This window comes from Girardinichthys multiradiatus, chromosome 14, assembly GCF_021462225.1.
Source record: "Girardinichthys multiradiatus isolate DD_20200921_A chromosome 14, DD_fGirMul_XY1, whole genome shotgun sequence".
Lineage (NCBI taxonomy): Eukaryota > Metazoa > Chordata > Actinopteri > Cyprinodontiformes > Goodeidae > Girardinichthys > Girardinichthys multiradiatus.
The window spans coordinates 30,850,658-30,868,857 of record NC_061807.1 but is presented as its reverse complement, the minus strand read 5'-3'; the positions used below and the strand labels follow the sequence as shown (position 1 = coordinate 30,868,857).

The 18,200-nt window shown below is 38.0% G+C and overlaps 1 protein-coding gene across 1 annotated transcript; it reads left to right on the top strand.

Moving 5' to 3' along the window:
- The first annotated feature begins 2,498 nt into the window (after positions 1-2,498).
- Positions 2,499-5,708, top strand: mrpl52 (mitochondrial ribosomal protein L52). Its single transcript, XM_047386252.1, has 5 exons — positions 2,499-2,617; positions 2,869-2,938; positions 3,632-3,699; positions 5,358-5,422; positions 5,512-5,708. Exons 1-5 carry the CDS (start codon positions 2,584-2,586, stop codon positions 5,659-5,661), a joined length of 387 nt encoding a protein of 128 aa, XP_047242208.1. The 5' UTR covers positions 2,499-2,583; the 3' UTR covers positions 5,662-5,708.
- The last annotated feature ends 12,492 nt before the right edge of the window (positions 5,709-18,200 follow it).

The window sequence follows — 18,200 nt, the reverse complement described above, 5'->3', positions numbered from 1 at the left end:
GGGAACTAAGACGAGCCAGGATCCAGTGGGCCTATCCCTCAAATAAAGGAATTCCTTGTCAGATGGTCTTAATAGACCTATACTCCTATAGGTTTCTACAAATAGGTATATACCTATAGGTATATATGAGCTCATCACAGAATAACACTTGACTTTTTAATAAAGATAAATACAGTCAGACGGCACCATAATGTGATCCAAACCCATTAAAGGTATCATTTGCACCTGCATCTTTGCCCTGTAGCTAATGGGTTGACATCATCACGACCTTTAAAAACCAAGCTTTGACATTCAGAAACTCAGTAGATTCATATTGGAATAAAATTTAAGCTACAATTGTCATCGGCTTTCCCAGCATGTCTAAATTTCTTCAACATTTAGTTAGGAAAATTCACTGTGAAGGTGCAATGTTAACTAATGTAGTAAAAGAGGTGGATTTGCAAGTTAAACGCAAATACATTCTAAGCTGAATTAATGATAAGCAAATAGCCACAGATGTGTCAAACGGCATGGTTAGAGTTAATGGATGCTATAACATTATATTAATAAGAGAACATCTAAGCTCCTGGACCAAAGTTTAAATGCACCCTTCATCATCATCTATCTAGCATTAGGTTTGGGGTTTTAATGATGTTTTCTGTGATAGTGTGAGTATACAACCTGCAATTTCAATAAATGTGTATTTAAGCACATTTGAATTTATTCTTGTTAATTTAATTTATTTATCAAGACAATGTCAAAATGATACATACAGGCTAAAATATTCACATCCTCGTCTGCTAGTATTCATGTAAACCTCCATTAGTAGGAGGAACCATGCAGCTTCTGGAGCCATCAGCAAGCTAGCATAATACTGAATGGATCTTCTCGTCAGAATTTCTGGAGCTCATTTGAATTGGTTGATTTTCTGTCACATACCCACGTTTTTAGCATAAAGCTATTTTTTATGGGGTTCCATTAGTGCCCAAAGTATGTATATGTTTATGTATCTATGCACATGTCTATGTGTCTATGTAAACTGTACATGTAATGTGTCTATGTCCATGTAACACGTCTATGTGTCTATGTACGCTGTATATGTTAAGTGTATATGTGAGGTGCTTATGTCTATGTAAAGTGTATATGTTAGATGTACATGTTAGGTGTTAGAGGTTTTAGACCCACCCTTCTAAAAAGGCAGCTAACATGAATAACACTGTACTCTCTACAGGACATTTTCAATTGAAACATAAGATAACATAAGCACTGAACATATACACTTAACATAAGCACCTAACATATACACTTAACATAAGCACCTAACATATACACTTAACATAAGCACCTAACATATACAGCGTACATAAATATAAGCACATTACATATACAGCTCACATAGACACATATACATATTTTTGGCACTAATGGAACCCCATAGTTTTTATATGGTTAGGGTCATACTATGAGCCTAATGTTACTGTGCTATATAAATAAAAAAGCAGTTATGATGTGCGTTTGGGGTCATTCCCCTGCTGGAACACTCAGCTGTGTCTGATTTTCAACCATCAAGCCGATTATTTCAGAATCAGAATCAGCTTTATTTCCAAGTTCGTACATACAAACAAGGAATTTGCCTCCGGTACACTTTGATCTTTTGTTCTGTTTTTGCATTACAGAATATACAAATTTACAATTTACAATGTACAATTTGAGGTGAAGGTGAAGTATTTGGAGGTAATCGTACATCTTCAGCATTGACAGTAAAACAGCTTACCAGCATGATACTACCAGCACCATTTTTTAGAGTTTGTTCAGGATTCTTAAGTGTAGAAGCTTCACATCAACTCCTTCTTTTGTCGTTGTGGCCAAACAGTCCAGTCTTTTTCTCCTCTGACCATAAAATGTTTCTGCTTCTGTAATGCTTCTGTAACAGCCTCGACTTAACTCAATCAAAAATCTTAGCAGTATGCTTCAAAGCCATGTTTGGGTACAATTTCGACTTTGTGTCTGTGAGAAAAAATCCACAATAAATTCAGTCTTTTGCACCCGGTTCTAGTGTTTAAATACTTGATTCTTTTATTATCCATCCAGCCTGGAAAAAGAATGGTTCAAAGAATGGCCCAAAATAATACGACAATCATTTCCATGATGAGTATATGTAACCCTCTCAACATTGAACCAAAGCTGTGTAAAAGGTGTAAATACGTGTAAGTTTAAATAAATAAAAACATTAATATGTCCTTTTCCCACAGAGCAGTTCGTCAAACCTACATCAAAAACCATGTAAGACCATCTTTCAAAGTTTCTTCCTAAATTTAGTTGTTTAACCACTTTGTATCACTTTCATTATTCATATATTTGTAATATTTGTAGTTAATTCGGGTTTTATTTGTAACATTATTTGATTAAAAAAATGAGTTAAAAAGAGAAGATTACAAATTACGTAAACACCAACCAAAGGACAGTGCAGATATGGATACAATAAAGATTATTTATTTTTTTACTCTTTACAATTTAGATTTTGTGAAACAGATTAACGGACAAATAGGACCTGAGTGAGTCTTTAGCACCCCCTAGTGGTCAATACTGAGTTGTACAGACAACATGGCGGCGCCCATCAGGACTTTGTGCTGTTCAGGTGAGACAGAGGTTAACGTTTAAATCTGTAGTCTGTGTTCTCAGCGCAATGTTGAAAGAATAGTTTCGTAGTCATCAACAGTTCTGTTAATTGGTAGTTGATTATTATACTTTTGTATTTGTAAACAGTGGAGGCTAATGCTAACGCCGATGCTAACAGCTTGACAGCAGGCTTTCACTGATGTGTGTCAAAAAGCAGCTTTTAGAGGGGTTCACTGTGGTGATTTTGGTTTCTGCTTGTTCTTTTTGAAGCCTTGAGACTTAACAGCCGACACTTCAGCTCCACATGTGGAGTTCAAGCTGGACAAAAGTGGAGGCTAGAGTAAGTTTTACAACCTCTGCCAAACTGCTTTGAAATTTCCCTAATTTTTAAAGAAAGAGGTTCGGATATGCAACATTGTTTGGTTATTTCTTTCTTCACACACTTAACCGCATTTACCATCATGTTTAACAAAATTCGGCTGAGTAATTGTTTTGTAAACTCGATCTAAAGCGCCGAGATGGGCCTGAAAACATTATTAAATAGCATCTATAATATGAAAATATTCATATTAGACATTAGTTTTTCTGTTCAGCCTTTTGTCAGTAGCAGAAAACATTGTTACTCTTGATATTTGTGGATGCACTCTCATCACTAATTTTGTTTATATGCAAAAATGCTTAAGACACTTGCTTTAAATGTACAATACTGGAACAACCTGTCAATATTCTTGTATATGTATATTTTCCACCTGCACAGTCCTTATAACTTTTTTATAACTTTTTGTAACGTTTTATAACTTTATAACTTTTTTTTACTTTTTAATATTTATTTTCTTTAATTTGCACTACTTGCCAGCACTGTTTTGTTCTGTTTTGAAAATTTCGTTCCACCCATGTGGAGCAATGACAAATAAATAATTCTATTCTATTCTATTCTATTCTATTCTATTCTATTCTATTCTTAAGAATTAGACTACATTGACACCTACATGGCTATATTGCTGATTAGTTATCTTTGTGCATGTGCTTGCAGACATGGACTGTCCAGAAGCGGCACAGAATATGGACCTCTAACAGATCTGCCTGATTGGTCTTTTGAAGGTACTTTATAATAACTCTTTTGTTGATCTAAATGGAGACTTTCTGTAAGTGGTGATGCTGAGGCTCATTGTGGGTGAAATGGGAGGTGGTTACTTGGTTCCTTTGCCACTGTGGACATCTGCAACTTTAGCTTCTTCCCACTGGACATTTTGGGGTCTAAAAAGAGCTGCGATAGATCTTTTGGTACACACCATTCATCTTTTCTTACGCTGCTTGGAGTCCCATTACACAGGGTGATGACAAGGAACAACGAACGGTAGCACTTTGCACAGCATTATGTGTATTAGATGACAGCAATGTTCTTTGATTTGTGTTATTTTCGAATTCAATTTTTACTGTAAAGGTGTTTCAACATTTTAAGCAACAGCTAACTAGTCATTCAGCCACAACTTTGTAATTAAAGGTAATTACTGGCTGTTCGATGAGTTGTGAAGGTGTTCATAACCCCTAGACATTTTCTGATTTTGTCACATCACATCTACAAACTTCAGTTTATCTTATAGGAATTTTACATGATTTTTTACACAAAGTAAAGAATTTTACACAAAGTAATGCTGATATCTTTTTTTTTCTAGACACACTGTTTGATATGCATTTGACTACCTTGTAGAACCACCTCTTGTTGCAATCGAAACTGCAAGTCTTTTTGTGACATATTTCTACCAGCTTTGCACATCGAGAGATTGAAATTTTTGTGCAATTCCTCTTTTGAAAATAGCTCAAGCTCAGATTGGATAAGGAGTGTCTGTGATCTCTTTAAATGACAAATTCAAGTCTTACCACAGAATCACAATTTGATATAGGTCTTGAGTTTAACTGGGACTTTCTAACACATAAAGATCCTTTTATCTAAACCATTTCTTTGTTGTCCTGCTGGAAGGTGGACCTCTGCCCCAGCCTAAAGTCTTTTGCAGACTCTAAAAGGTTTTCTTCCAGGATTTGCCTTGATTTCGTTCCATTCATCCTACATTTAACTGACCAGCCTCTCTGCTCCTCCTGAAGAAAAGCATCCCCGCTGCATGATGCTGCCACCTCCATGTTTCACAGTGGTGGTGGTTTGGTTAGGGTGATGAGCATTGTTAGTTTTTCGCCACATGTCGTGATTTGCAGAAAAGCCAAAACGTAGCATTTTGTTCTCATCTTACCAGAGCCCCTTTTTCCACGTGTGTGCTGTATTCCCTACATGGCTTATGCCAAACTGCAAATGGGACTTCTCTTGGGTCTGTTTTCACAATAGTTTTCTGCTCCCCACTCTTACAGAAAGGTCAGATTAATAGAGTGCATCACTAATGGCTGTCCAGGCAACATATTCTCCATCCTGACCGGTGGACCTTTGCAGCTCCTACACAGACTTATCATAGGCCCCTTGGCTACTTCCTTGATTGATGCTTTCCTCACCCTACCTGTCAGTTTAGGTGGATGGCCATATCTTACCAAGACATGGCCATCAAATTTCATTCAAACGTCTTCACAACTTTCTCCATGACCTGTTTGTTGCGTTCCTTAGTCTTCATGGTGCTGTTTGTTCCCTGATGTTCTCTTAACAAACATCAGAGGCCTTCATAGGACAGCTGGATTCATACTGAGATTAAAAGGAAAGATATGATCCACATTTTGTTGTATCATCCCAGTTATCTTTGACCTCCGTTTGTACTCAGATGGGCGTCCAGCACCTCCACTAAAAGGCCAGCTGAGAAGAAGACAGGAGAAAGAAGTTTTAGCTGTAAGCGTCAATATTAATGTTTCTCTTCATCGCTCTATGATTATTTAATTGTCCTTCACACTCATCAGTCCTCCGCTGTCTCTTTTCAGAAGCGTATTGTGATGCTGAACTCAGAGGTGGACCGAGGCATGGAAGTCTGGAAAGAGAAACAGGAGGAGGCGAAACGGTTGGAGGAGCACAAAAAGTCTCTTTTACTCAAGCCCAAAGGAAAGCTGTTAATAAAGAAAACGCAGAGCTAGAAACTGATCATTCAATATTCTTTTAATAAATGTCTGTTTTGTCACAAGTGGTTTTGTCCCTTTTTTTTCTTGCTGAGGGGAGTAATCAGGTGAAAAAATGATGCAGTTTATTCAATGTCTGAATTATACTCTGCTTCCACAAGATGGCAGCGTTCCTCCTTCCCAAACCAGCTTAAAAACATTATTTGGCTCCAGAGGAGTTTTGTTGTTCTGGAAAAAGACTCACTAACATGAAGCATCACTTATTCTGGTCCTCCTTAATGAAGGCTTTACTGCTTCATGTATTATCTCTTCTGTGATGCATGAATTTTTCCTCCTCAGGCATTCAGCTTAAAGAAAAAAAGAATTGCAGCAGAGAGGAGCATTTCTTCTGCCCGATGTCTCTGTTTAACTGTGGCTAGCAGGAAGTTCAATCTCACATTTTCGGGCTTCATCGTGACTCTTTAGGTGGATAAAACTCGAGTGAAGCTGTTAAAATATGTTTTAAGAAACCAGCTGTATAAACAGGGCATATAATCTGATTGGATTATACTTGGTGTCCTTGTAAGAGTTTGTATAACTATAAAATGTTCGGTATTTCTGAATAACCCCGAACATCTGCTTTCACAGACAATCCGAGAGCAGAAGAAGACGGCCCAGTTAAATGAAAGGAACCAAACACGCCAAGCTCAGTCTTTTTGTTTAAGCAAAAGAGAGTCTGATTTTTGCAGCATTTGTTTTTATCATGCATTGAGCAAAAGGGATTTCTAAGAATCTCAAAAGAGCTTTGGAAGGCTATTAATTCGACTTTAAATGTTTATAGAATTTGTATTATGCACAGTCAGATTGATTGTATACATGTGGGGGGGAACTTAGGACGACTTGTGTTTCTCCAGGAAGGAAATCAACAAGCATCAGTCAGAGAACATGGTGAGAGGAACCATCTCACTAACATCTCACTAAAGGCATCTCACACTAAATCATGTTACATTTAACCTATAGGTAACAGCAATATACTTCAGAAGCAGTTGACCAGTTGATCTGCAGTTTGACCAAATATTGTTGTTTATCTTTCAAAATAAGTGTTATGACTTCAGGGTAACAACCCTTTTCCAGCTGTGAAATACAATGATGGTGGTAGTATTATGGTATGGGCTGGTTTTGATGCATATTAGTCAAGAAGACTTGCTGGCATGGATGGTATGGAGCAATGAAGGGTCAGTTGTGAATGAAATGCTTCATGAACTGAATGGTAGCAGAAGCTAGATCTTGCAGCAAGACCTTCCTGATCTTTTCAGGACAGAAACAGTTCTTGGACAAGGTTCATATAATTTTTTGCTCAAGTAAAAAAAATGGTTTTAGATGAATTACTATGTTGGGACTCCAGCAAACCATAGTAAGGACTTAATATGCACAGATGGAGTGAACATGGAACAGTTTTGAGCCTTCCCAGTAATGGCTGGTCCACCAAAATGACTCGGAGTGCTGTGACAACTCATTCAGGAGGTCAGAAAGAACCCAGAACAACATCTACAGCACTACAGACCTCACTAACTTCAATTTATATACTCTTATATACTCTTAAAAATAAGATAAAGACTGGATGAAAATTGCATCCATGGGAGAGTTCCAAGACCTGACCCACGAAGGCCTATCTCACATTTATCAAAAAACATCTTGATGACCCTCAAGACCTTTGGGAGAATATTCTGTAGACTGAAGAGACAAAGTGGACCTTGCAGAAGGTGTGTGTCCTGTTTCTTTGGTCAGTTCCTGGACAACTTGCTGTAATCGATGGAACCATCAAAATCTGCTCTTTATCATAAAATCCAGAAGGAGAAGGTCCATCTGTCAGTGTGTGGCCTTAAGCTAAAGAGCACTTGGGTTATGCAACAGGACAATAAATGGATGTTTATTGACTGGTAAAGTCTGCAATGTGGTTGAAATAAACAATTCTGTGAAGAAGAGTGGATCAAAATAGCCTCGGGTCAAGTTAGTACTTTTCCATATTGGGTCAGGTTGGTTAGGATGGCAGTTTTCCTTTAATAAATCATATAATTAAAAAATTTTGTTCTGTATTTTATAAGCTTAACTTGGATTTTAAAATTAGTTGGATGACCTAAAACATGAGACAGAAAAGCAAAAGCTGAAGAAATGCCTCTAAAGGGGCAAATACTTCTTCGCATCACTGTATTTGTAATGTTCAGTAACAGACATGTAAGAAGGTCACACCACATACTGAATTATATTTCTGGGAGATGTAATATTGCATAATTTCTTCAATAAATTAATAACTAAGTATTTGCGTTTAATTCTCCAGTTTTTCTATTAATCTTCTGTTAGTGTTTCTTTAAAACTCAGATGAGGTTTTTGGGAATATTCGCCTCCAAAAGGGTAAATTGTGCAGTAAAGTTTGCGGGGGTGTTGCTAAGCTGAGTTTTCGTGGAGTCAGCATTAAATTGATGTGACTTTAACTCATAAACTCACTGTTTACAATCCAAACTAACCCTCTCATCTCCACCACTCTGCCCCCAGACTGCTCACCCTGACTTTCACATTTCTTCACTGTTTCCCGTGGTTTTCTCTCTCTTTGCCCTGACTTTTTGTTGCAGACTTCAGCAAAGCCCCACTGTAATTAGGGCTGCGAGCCGCTGAGTTGCAGATTCTTTTCTGTGGATATGGAAGTGTTTTCTTCCCACCTACCCTCCCCCTTATTTCACTTTTGTGGTCATACAGTTGACCTAAAAGAGCTAATTGTTGCGCTACAGAAATAAAGACAATGATCAGACCACAATAAAGACAAAGCCAGAGTTGTCACAACTGCACCTTTAAAGTGAGAAATGCAACTCCTCGTTCTCCCCCCGACTCACTAACTCTTCATACGTTGCTTTTCTGTGAAGGAAGGAAGGACCTTTCTCTCAGCAATCCCCCGACCCCCCTTTTTCCTCTGGTCCTCGTGTTGTTTTGATTTTGGGGAAATGAGAAGCAGATGTTGCTTATTGTGCAGAAATCAGTGCTGAGGGGAGGTATAAGGGCAGCGGGTGTTAGGTGAGACTGTTCTCTAGGGCGGAGGATAAAAGAAAGGAGGGCGCTTAAAGGAGGACACAGATGTGGCTGCATATGAGGATTAACCCACAGATCCAGAAACAGGGTGGCTTTCCTGGTAGATCTGAGGCTGTGTTTGGAGAGGGTGCTTGGTCATAAAGGCCTTTTTGTGACCTTGGCGTTCCTAGAATAACCATGGGGTAGCCTTTGTAGCATGTCTGATGAAATGCAGAGTCTGAACACTTTGAACTCTACATGACTTATGAGTCTGCAGCCTGTAATTATCCCTGTTTTCTGCTTTTAATACAGTGCTTTGCATCACAATCCTTTTTTTGAGCCACGTTTCAGTGACAAATACCAAACTTCTTTATAATTTTCTAACGACATTTTAAATACAATCAATGTTTCCAGTCTGTAACTGAAAATTACCTCATTAACTGCTGTGGCTCCAATGCAAAATTGTTAAAACACGGCTAAACTAGCTAATAAAATAACAGCAGAAAGTATGCAGTGTCATAATGTAGATCACCCAATCAGAGTCCCAGGTTGAATTACAAGCAGCCATCCTGGCCACTTCCTGCCTGGCATGGAGAAGGATTGCTGAGCCTAATGGTTGTGCCTGCGCTGCCCAGCCACATTGGCTGGGCTCAGAAGTAAAATGGCCGACAGCGACAGAAAAGAGGAGGATGAAGAGGGGAAAAACTGATGGCATGTTGGCTGCCAAATGTCTCATTCATGAAACAAAAAGCAGAGCAGATGCTTTCAGGAGGATGAATATCGTTCCAGATGAAAACAGACAGAATAAAGAGAAAATGTGATTTTAAAATGAGTTTTATGTAGCTCATCTTTCACTGTCAAGATATAATAAAATGTGTACACCTCATATTTAGCTGCTGCTCTTTAGATCTAAAGGCAGGAGAGATATTATATTTCACTTCTACTTGTGAGTTTGTAAACAGAACAGTTCTCGTAATGCTATCTAATGCATCCGCTTTCTCTCGCTGTTTAGACCGACTGTCAGATGCTCTGGCAACTGCCTGCAGCATCGATGTATTCTTGATGCTAAGACCGATTCTTGATTTGCAAGCTCTTTGTAAATTAAATCAACTGCACACACACTTCACAGCTCTGCCTGTGGACCACAGGCAAACTGAACCTTTTCTTCTGGATTAGTTGAACTTTATTTGTAACTGAGCGTAAAAACATATTCCAGTTAAACGTGACAAACAATTCATTTTCACACGGAGGTTAAATACCTATGTCGACGTCTTTCCCTATAATTTACTGTGATAATAACACACCGCAGGGCTGGTTGTCAGGCAGTGTGTTAGATTTTAGGGGTTGGATTTTATTCTAAACCAAAGTAGGGTTAGATTAAGCCATATTCGATAGGGTAATAAGAAGAACTAAATGCTAAACTTAAAACTGAGGTTCCCTCCAAATTGGTATCATTTTTCATTGTTTTTAACTAATTCAAATTGTGAATTCCAGGTTTTGAGTTCCCCATCAGGTATTTGTCTCCGTCTGAACTGTTGGCATTTTGGCATTTGTTCCTCTAAAAGGAAATCAAAACAAAAATCTAATAGACATTAACATTTCAGAAGTGTCAGAAGTGAAAGTACTTGATCAATTAGAAATATATTACTCTGTACTCTGTGGAGAAACTTTCATTGACAATCACAACATAAGGATGGTTCCTGTCAACAGGTTGGCGCTCATCTCAGGAGGAATTTAGATCCATTCCTCTTTACAGAAGATCTCTAAATCCTTCTGTCTCTGGAATCCCAGTCGTTCAGATGGTCCATGGATTTTCTGTGGGATTCAACTCTAGACACTGGGTAGGCTGTTGCTACTAGATTGAAGATGATTCTCCTCCTAGAAATGTTCCATGGCTCCATCCATTGGATGGTATGTGTGGTGAACTCATCCAGGACCCTAATAAGAAAACCAGACCCAAATTATAATACTTCCACCTCCATGCTAGACAGTGGGAAGGGTTTTCTTTGGGTTAACTCAACAAATAACTTTTAATCCACATCATTCAAAGGACTTTCATTATCTAAGGTCGAAGAATAGAAATATCACTAATAAACTAATTAATCAAGAGCACAATGAATACTGCACTAAGTCTTACATTTTAGATCTAATTGATGTTTACATTTCTGTTAGTTCTGCACCCTTAACTTGTTTATCGACTCATCGATTCATTGATTTTACTGCTTGCATTTTCCATATAATTAACAACTAAAAAGCTTATATCAATATAGTTTCTGTTTGATTCCCCTTTCCCATCACAATTATTGCTTTGTTGTTACCTGCAAATGACAAATCTGACTAATGAACAAATAAACAACACAAACAGAGTCATGTAGTGTAATATAATTAAAACCCATACTGGAACTTTGATCATTTTTATGATAATTTCCCAGAGATGATATTTGTTAAATTTATTTAGATTTTATAATTTGATGTGGATTTGATTTAATCTGATTCTGTTGACAACGAGAGGCTCTCCCTACATATGAGAACCACTAGTATAATTCATTTAGAATATATTTTTTAAAACAATAACCTATGATGAATGGTTGAATGGCTGTTTTAAATTGAAAATTGTAAATATACCCTTCAGTATCTCATAGTATCTCTACAGAGTATAAAGAACAGTATTACTGACAAATTTCCCATGAGACACGTCCACTGAAACAAATGGAAATGCCAGTTGACAGAGAGAGGAAGAGAGGGCGGGAAAGAGGTAAACCAGATGCTGAGAGAAACAAAGGAAATGTACTATATATGGTATAAAGTATAAAATTGAATTGCATGTACTGAATTTAGCTGCAGCCTTTGTGTTAGAGGTCACCACATGCATATAGGTGCAAGGTGCTGTAACCCTGTTGTCGTCACTGTCCACGCTTCACGGCTTTCACACATTTACTTGTAGATTTTTCTCATGCTGATAGATTAAGCATCAGTTTCAGCGCAGGTGACACAAAAACCACTGGGATTTTTTTTTAGGTAAGTCTGTTGTTTCTTGTCTGAGGAAGTGATAAAAAATGTCGTAATGGTGTTCATGTGATTGTGGTATGACTGTCAACAGGAATATGTCCTTATTTGTGTCTGTGTCATCTGAAATGAAGACGGTTGAGTCAGCCTGTGTTCAGGCAATGGTAGGATGGACTCAGCTTTACAGACTGTGCTAAAAAAAAGATCTATGTGAAAACACTATTAAAATACTCTGCCTGGAAAGTATATGTCGTCTTCACAGTTTCAAGAAGATGCAGTCATTCATAAAGGGTGGGTGTTTTTAGCAGTGGTGGTTCTTCCATCAGCTTCATCGTTGGTGAGCCGTTCCGAAAAATAAACCAGATATGATAATTTAATGGATAACACCTTTAACATCATTCCTTCCAAAAGCCTTCACAAGTATTGTTCTCCAGTACACCAAAATCAAATAAATGGCTTGTTGCCAGGTCTCTGCAGAGCTGAATGATCTGCTGATGAGGGAAGTCAGCAGTTTGATTCAGGTGTGTTGGAGAAGGGATGCATATAAAAGTTGCAGGATTGTCGCGATCAAGGAGTGGATTTGGTCCCCCTTTGTTTAGTACCTCGGAAGAAGAAATCAAAACTTTTTTCAACATTTACAACATCACACTGGTATTCATTGTTAATGCAGTGTTGGTGACAACATATTGTCTCAAACCAGCAGTTAATACTGACTCCAATTAAAGTCTCTGAAAGCTTTGCAATAGGTAGCAAAGTCGTTTCAGTTCTGATTATGTAATTGTTTAAATGATTCTGGCCCTGCAGCTTTCTCTCATTCAAACCACAGTCTTAGTGTTGGTTTTGAACCTGATGTGATTTTAATAATGCAGACTGTGTATAATCTTAGTGATTTAAAATTACGTCTGTCATCAGCAGCATTTCACTCTTCTACAGGAATGCAAACATGTGCAGGTTACCAACTCTAAATTCAAATCTTAGTTTAACATTTAAAACGGATTTCTACAGCATATTAAAAACACATTATCTCATGCTTTTAAAGAGCTCCAAGTGTGGAATCAGGTCAACAATCAGAGCAAGAAACACCCAAGAATTATTTATGGATACTTTACATATATCAAATACCATACCACTAACATTAAAAGACCAATTTGAAGCTCAACCACAACCTCATTCTTCTTTAAATTTGTGGTTGTTTACCGCTTCGTTGACAGCACATCAAGAGTTAAAACAGAAAGGAATGAAGGGAAGGAGAGAGGCAAAGAAACAGAGAGCAAAAACAGACAAGACATAGTTGCGGATGGAAGGAGTGGTTTGAGGCTGAAGTTCATAAAGGGAATCATTCTGCAGAGGGTGAAGAAATAATGGAGGGAGGGAGATTTGGAAAGAGGAAACTATCCACGAAAACTCTAATCTCTACCATCCTCAGTAGTTTTATTCCACAAGATCTTTTCACCTGTTTTGCTTCATGTCCTCCAACCATAGATTTGACACACACACACACACACACACACACAACACACACACACACACACACACACACACACACACACACACACACACACACACACACACACACACACACACACAGGCAGTGCCAGATGAGTGGCAAAGATGTTTTTAAAATACCAGATGCTTGCTGGGGAGCATTTTTCTGGAGCGATCCCTCACTTTTTCCAGCTCGGTTCTCCAACACATGACTGCTGGCTCGGAGTGAAGAGCTGCCTACAGTGTAAACTGTGTCCAGACTGCTCCTCTGTGGGCCACCTTCATCTGAGAGCAGCAGCAAACCGACACCTGGAGACAACCTGCTGGGAACTCACATGTGAACCCTTGACCTTTGACCCACAGATAACTGGAGGTGTCTCAACAACACCAACCATATAATGCAATATGGCTACATTGGATATAAATCTCATTTAATCTTTTATTGACTGTACATATGTTGCTATAGTGTAGTGTTTGAAAATGCAAAATGCTGAGAGATACATAATTAGATTGCTTTTGGTATGGCTGTCCCAAAGCCCAGACCTGAACCCCATGTTAAAACTATACAAGTACAACTTACTACAGCTCAATATCAGGATGTTTGTCCGTACTTCAATCTGCATGTGTAATTTTGAGCCTCCACATGAATTATGCTATGAAAATTAACACGAATTGCACCAGGTTTCAAATATATATGTTGGGACCCACAGCCATGAGTTACAACAGGAAATGCGGTACGGACTTTTCTGGAACTTTCAAAATAAATTGCATTAACCTACTTCCGGCACAACTTAGGAATTGGGGGTAACAGCGAACTTCCAATGATGCCACTGTCCACATAAAAGCCCACTTTCCAATGGTCCGATCTCTACCACCTGGACTCCGCTGAGAGACTGGCTGGAGAGGCAGCGTGCTAATGTCTCTTTGCTGGCAAACAGACATAAACTCTTCAAACTGGATCCAAGGTTGTCATACGATCATCGATCATATGCACTAAGTTAAGTACGGATGAATTACTGTTGAAAGAATCCGGTATTCATTCATAAAAAGGGGTAAATTAAGGTATAAGCATTGCTTACTTTCTCTCTGAGGCCTGCAGAAGCAAACTGTCCCAGAGAAGTCCCCAGTAGAGACGCTGTCTCTACAAGCTGAGTGAAGCGGTTTTCCCTGTCTGAGAGAAGGACAACAGGAGTTGCATCCCCATGGTTACGGTAACGTGCAGTTTGGCCGGCCGACAGAACAGCCGCCACTCCCCACAGCTAAGGAGGTTAGCTGTTGCTGACCATTTAAAAACTGTGGACGTTTCTTCAAACTTCGCCGCCTTGGACAACGTTCCTCACCACAGTTCATGAGGTTAAGTGTTTGGGCAGAAAAACATAGAAGTGATTTAGATTGAAATGATCTAAACGTTTTTCATTTTCTGAAGTTTGGTTTTGTTTGTGTTGAACTCAGTTATCTTGGTGCTAGCAGACTATCTGCAGCACACGTGTTGAGGTTGTGTTCTGTGTTTGTGTGTTTTTAAAGTTAAGACAAACCTTATTTAAAGGGTGATTTTAAACAGAAGATTGATCATATTTTATTGATGGTATTTTTAAAGGTGTGTGTTTGATTCTGGTGCTAAGCTATTAGTCTCCTTTATTAGCTTCAACTGCTAACAGCTAAGGACATGTGCTTGCTGCCAAATAATATTTACCCAGAATGGTTTAGTTTTCAATCCAGTAAATAATATGTCCCTAACATCATTTTACTAAATCTGATAACTAAGTAAACACCATTAAACCTCATTTCCCCAGAAAGATTTGGCTCTTTTCCAAAATATTCCCTTAAATATTTTACCATTTCCCTTAATAATATTTCTTTAAATATTATTTTAATAAATACAGGCAGCTAATGAGACCCTGTTGAGAAATGGTCATCCAGAAGGTTGGTTTTATTCAGCAGATCATTCTTAAAACATTATTTTATTAAAATAATATTTTATCTGATCTTGCATTGTGAATGGTTGTCTAAACGTTTGCTGATTATTGCCTAAGTTAGTTCCGAGACTAACTTAACTTCACTTCCAGATTCTTCAAGATAATCCTTGGTTCTCAAACATAAACATTGCATGATAATGCATCACTCTTTTTGTCATAATTTCCAATCACCTTTAATCAACTTGTTTATATTGTACATAGTCCATTAGTCTTCCCTATTCTTTAATTCTGCTTGGTAGTTTAGTTGGATTGTTTTGGCATAGTAAAGAGTTTGTTGATTGAAATATGTGTGACTTTGAGTTGACTAAAGGTTTGCTGATTATTGCCTAAGTTATTTCCAAAACTAACTTAACTTCACTTCCAGATTCTTCAAGATAAACCTTGGTTCTCAAACTGTATTCACACCAGGAAAGTCCTTTGGTCCGCTTGTTTGGTCCAGACCAAAAGCTAACTTTTTTTCATTTGGTGCGGTTTGTTTTTACATTGTACTTTTTGCAAGTGAACTATTACTTGTAAACAAAGCCACGCGGGTGACGATCATTGTTCCCATTGGACAGAAATGACGGGGGCGGGACAGAGCACAGACCCGGAAATTGAGGAAAACATCTGTAGACGTGCTGCGTGCAGCACCTCTGTTCTGTATATTTGTGTCGTTATTAAAGATGTAATATTATTGTGAGAGTGAAGTTCAGCTCATTCAACACAGACTTTGAGATGTTCCATTTATAATGTTGGAACCCTGTCGGAGAATGCGTGCTGAACGCTGACGTTCTCTACGTAACTTGTCCCACAACAAGCCAGTAGCGTTGCTAAGCAACACACAGCTTATCAGGTATGATTACCTTACAAACACACACCTTTGCTACCGGCTACGGTGGCTTTTTATGTCCAGAGAGACGTACGCTTTTTGTAGTTGGTTCGGATTTTGTATTCAGACCATAAGCGAACCGCACCAGCGTCCGTTTGGAAGCGGACTGAGACCACCTGAAAAAGTGGGTCTCGGTCTGGTTGTTTGGTCCGGACCAGGGTTCGCTTGAGTGTATTCACACCTGCTCAAAAGGTCCGGACCAAGGCGGGAATCGAACACTGGTCCGTTTAAACCGGACCAAAAGTGGCAAGTGTGAAATAACATTGAATGGTAATGTTGCATCACTCCTTCAGTCATGGTTCTCAATCATCTTCAATCAACTTGTTTATTTTGTAAATAGTTCATTAGTCTTTCTTATTCTTTAATTCTGCTTGGTAGTTTAGTTGGATTGTTTTAGCATAGTAAAGAGTTTGTTGATTGAAATATGTTTGACTTTGAGTTGACTTATTTTTGTTAATAAATTCTTGTATTTTAAGAAATTGTGTGAATTTATTCCATATATGTGCAGAGTTTATGCTGTTCAATAATGTCAGAGCTCGTCTCACACCTTTCTATTTTGTCCTAATCGTCACCTTACTCGGTTGTCCGGTATTCACAGGACAACCCTTAACAGACCGAAATATTATTGGATAAAATATTAATATTAAATATTAAATAATATTTACAGATTCATAACCCTAACATATATGTTATCTGTCATTTGTGTCCTGGACAGGTTTTCTATTCATGTGGTCAAAGGGGAGATGCAGCCCTCTCTGCTTGATGCTCACAATAGGTTCTCAGTGGGGATATGTCCCACCCAGACCCATTTAACTTCCTGTAATATGATGGGTTTGGGGGGGACACCCAGGTCACCATCCATGTATTACTGTACCGATGTACCACTGTCTTGCATGATGAGTATGGAAACATTTGACATGTGCTTTATGATTTTACCTTAATGAGTCAGATGTTTTCTAAATAAATGTAGCATTTTTTCAGTATTTTAAAGTTTTGCATTTATTAATAAAAAGTTTATAGAATTTCTCTTGATAGGTAGGTTTATCCTTTTACTTCTGTTGGTACGTGTCTGGTGTTGCATTTAAGGGCATTATAAATTTAGATCTATTAACTGATATCGTGTTCATGTGCTGCAGTACTCAACTCATTGATTGTTAGAGTTTACACTGTGTTTATGCTGTTTTTTTTTTTACAATAAATATCAGCTGCATGATTCTTGTAACAATGATGGCTTTTGGATGATGAATGTTGACTGACTTCTTACTAGTTAAAACCATGAGAAATCTATTCATCGCCCTACTCCCTTTCTTTTGACTGGAAATGCTGTCCTTTAATGCAATATTAATAATACAGTGAAGTTTAAGTCGGCGAGCTACATCTTCATCTATTGAGCTCCATGTTATATTTTACACTAGAGGTAGTTTAAGATTAAATCGACCAGCTTAGTTATATCAGGAGCAAAACTTGATTCTGGCCCAAAAGATCTGTCTTGACCAAATCTACAGTTTATATTTCACACTGATGCAACATAGTTTTGTAAAGACATCAGTGAAACTATGTGGAAAAACCAAGGGTTAAATCCGACTAAACCATTTGTGTTATTGGACCTAAACTCTTCTCTTTTTTTCTTCTACCAACGTAATTCTATTTCAGTCAAGTAAACATGTACCATGGTTGTTCTTTAAGCCACAAGAAAGAATGCAAAAAAAAAAACCATTGGGAAATTTATCCAGGGCTATTTGTGAAGGAGTGGAGCCATTCACATTTAGTGTGAAATGTGTTGCTTTTCTGGAGAACTTATCTTTTATTTCTCAGAATCCTTTTTTTAGGCCTCTTACTCAGAAAACATGTTTTGGAAGTTCATTAAAACCAGAACTGGTCATTTCCATAGTTCCCATTTTTTAGGCTGTTTATTATTTCTTCAGCTGCTTCTGCGAGGGAGCAGCGCAGTCTTGAGGCAATTATTTGATCCGTTTGCAGCGTCCAACAGCTGGGAATGTAGCATGGAAATACAGCAGATGTTGATCTAACTGACAGCCCACACTGAGGTGGGAAGTGAACCAGAATGATGTCAGTTGTAAGTTGTTTTTTACTGGTTTTTGTCTTTTCCACTGCAATACAAAATGAAAGATATAATTAAGAACTAGTTCAATTTATTTTGATCTAATAAAAAAACAGACCAG

Coding starts and splice junctions, on each gene's coding strand:
- mrpl52 (XM_047386252.1), top strand. CDS start 2,584: ATGGCGGCGCCCATCAGGACTTTGTGCTGTTCAG. Junction 2,618..2,868: donor CAGGACTTTGTGCTGTTCAG/GTGAGACAGAGG, acceptor TTCTTTTTGAAG/CCTTGAGACTTAACAGCCGA. Junction 3,700..5,357: donor GCCTGATTGGTCTTTTGAAG/GTACTTTATAAT, acceptor GTTTGTACTCAG/ATGGGCGTCCAGCACCTCCA.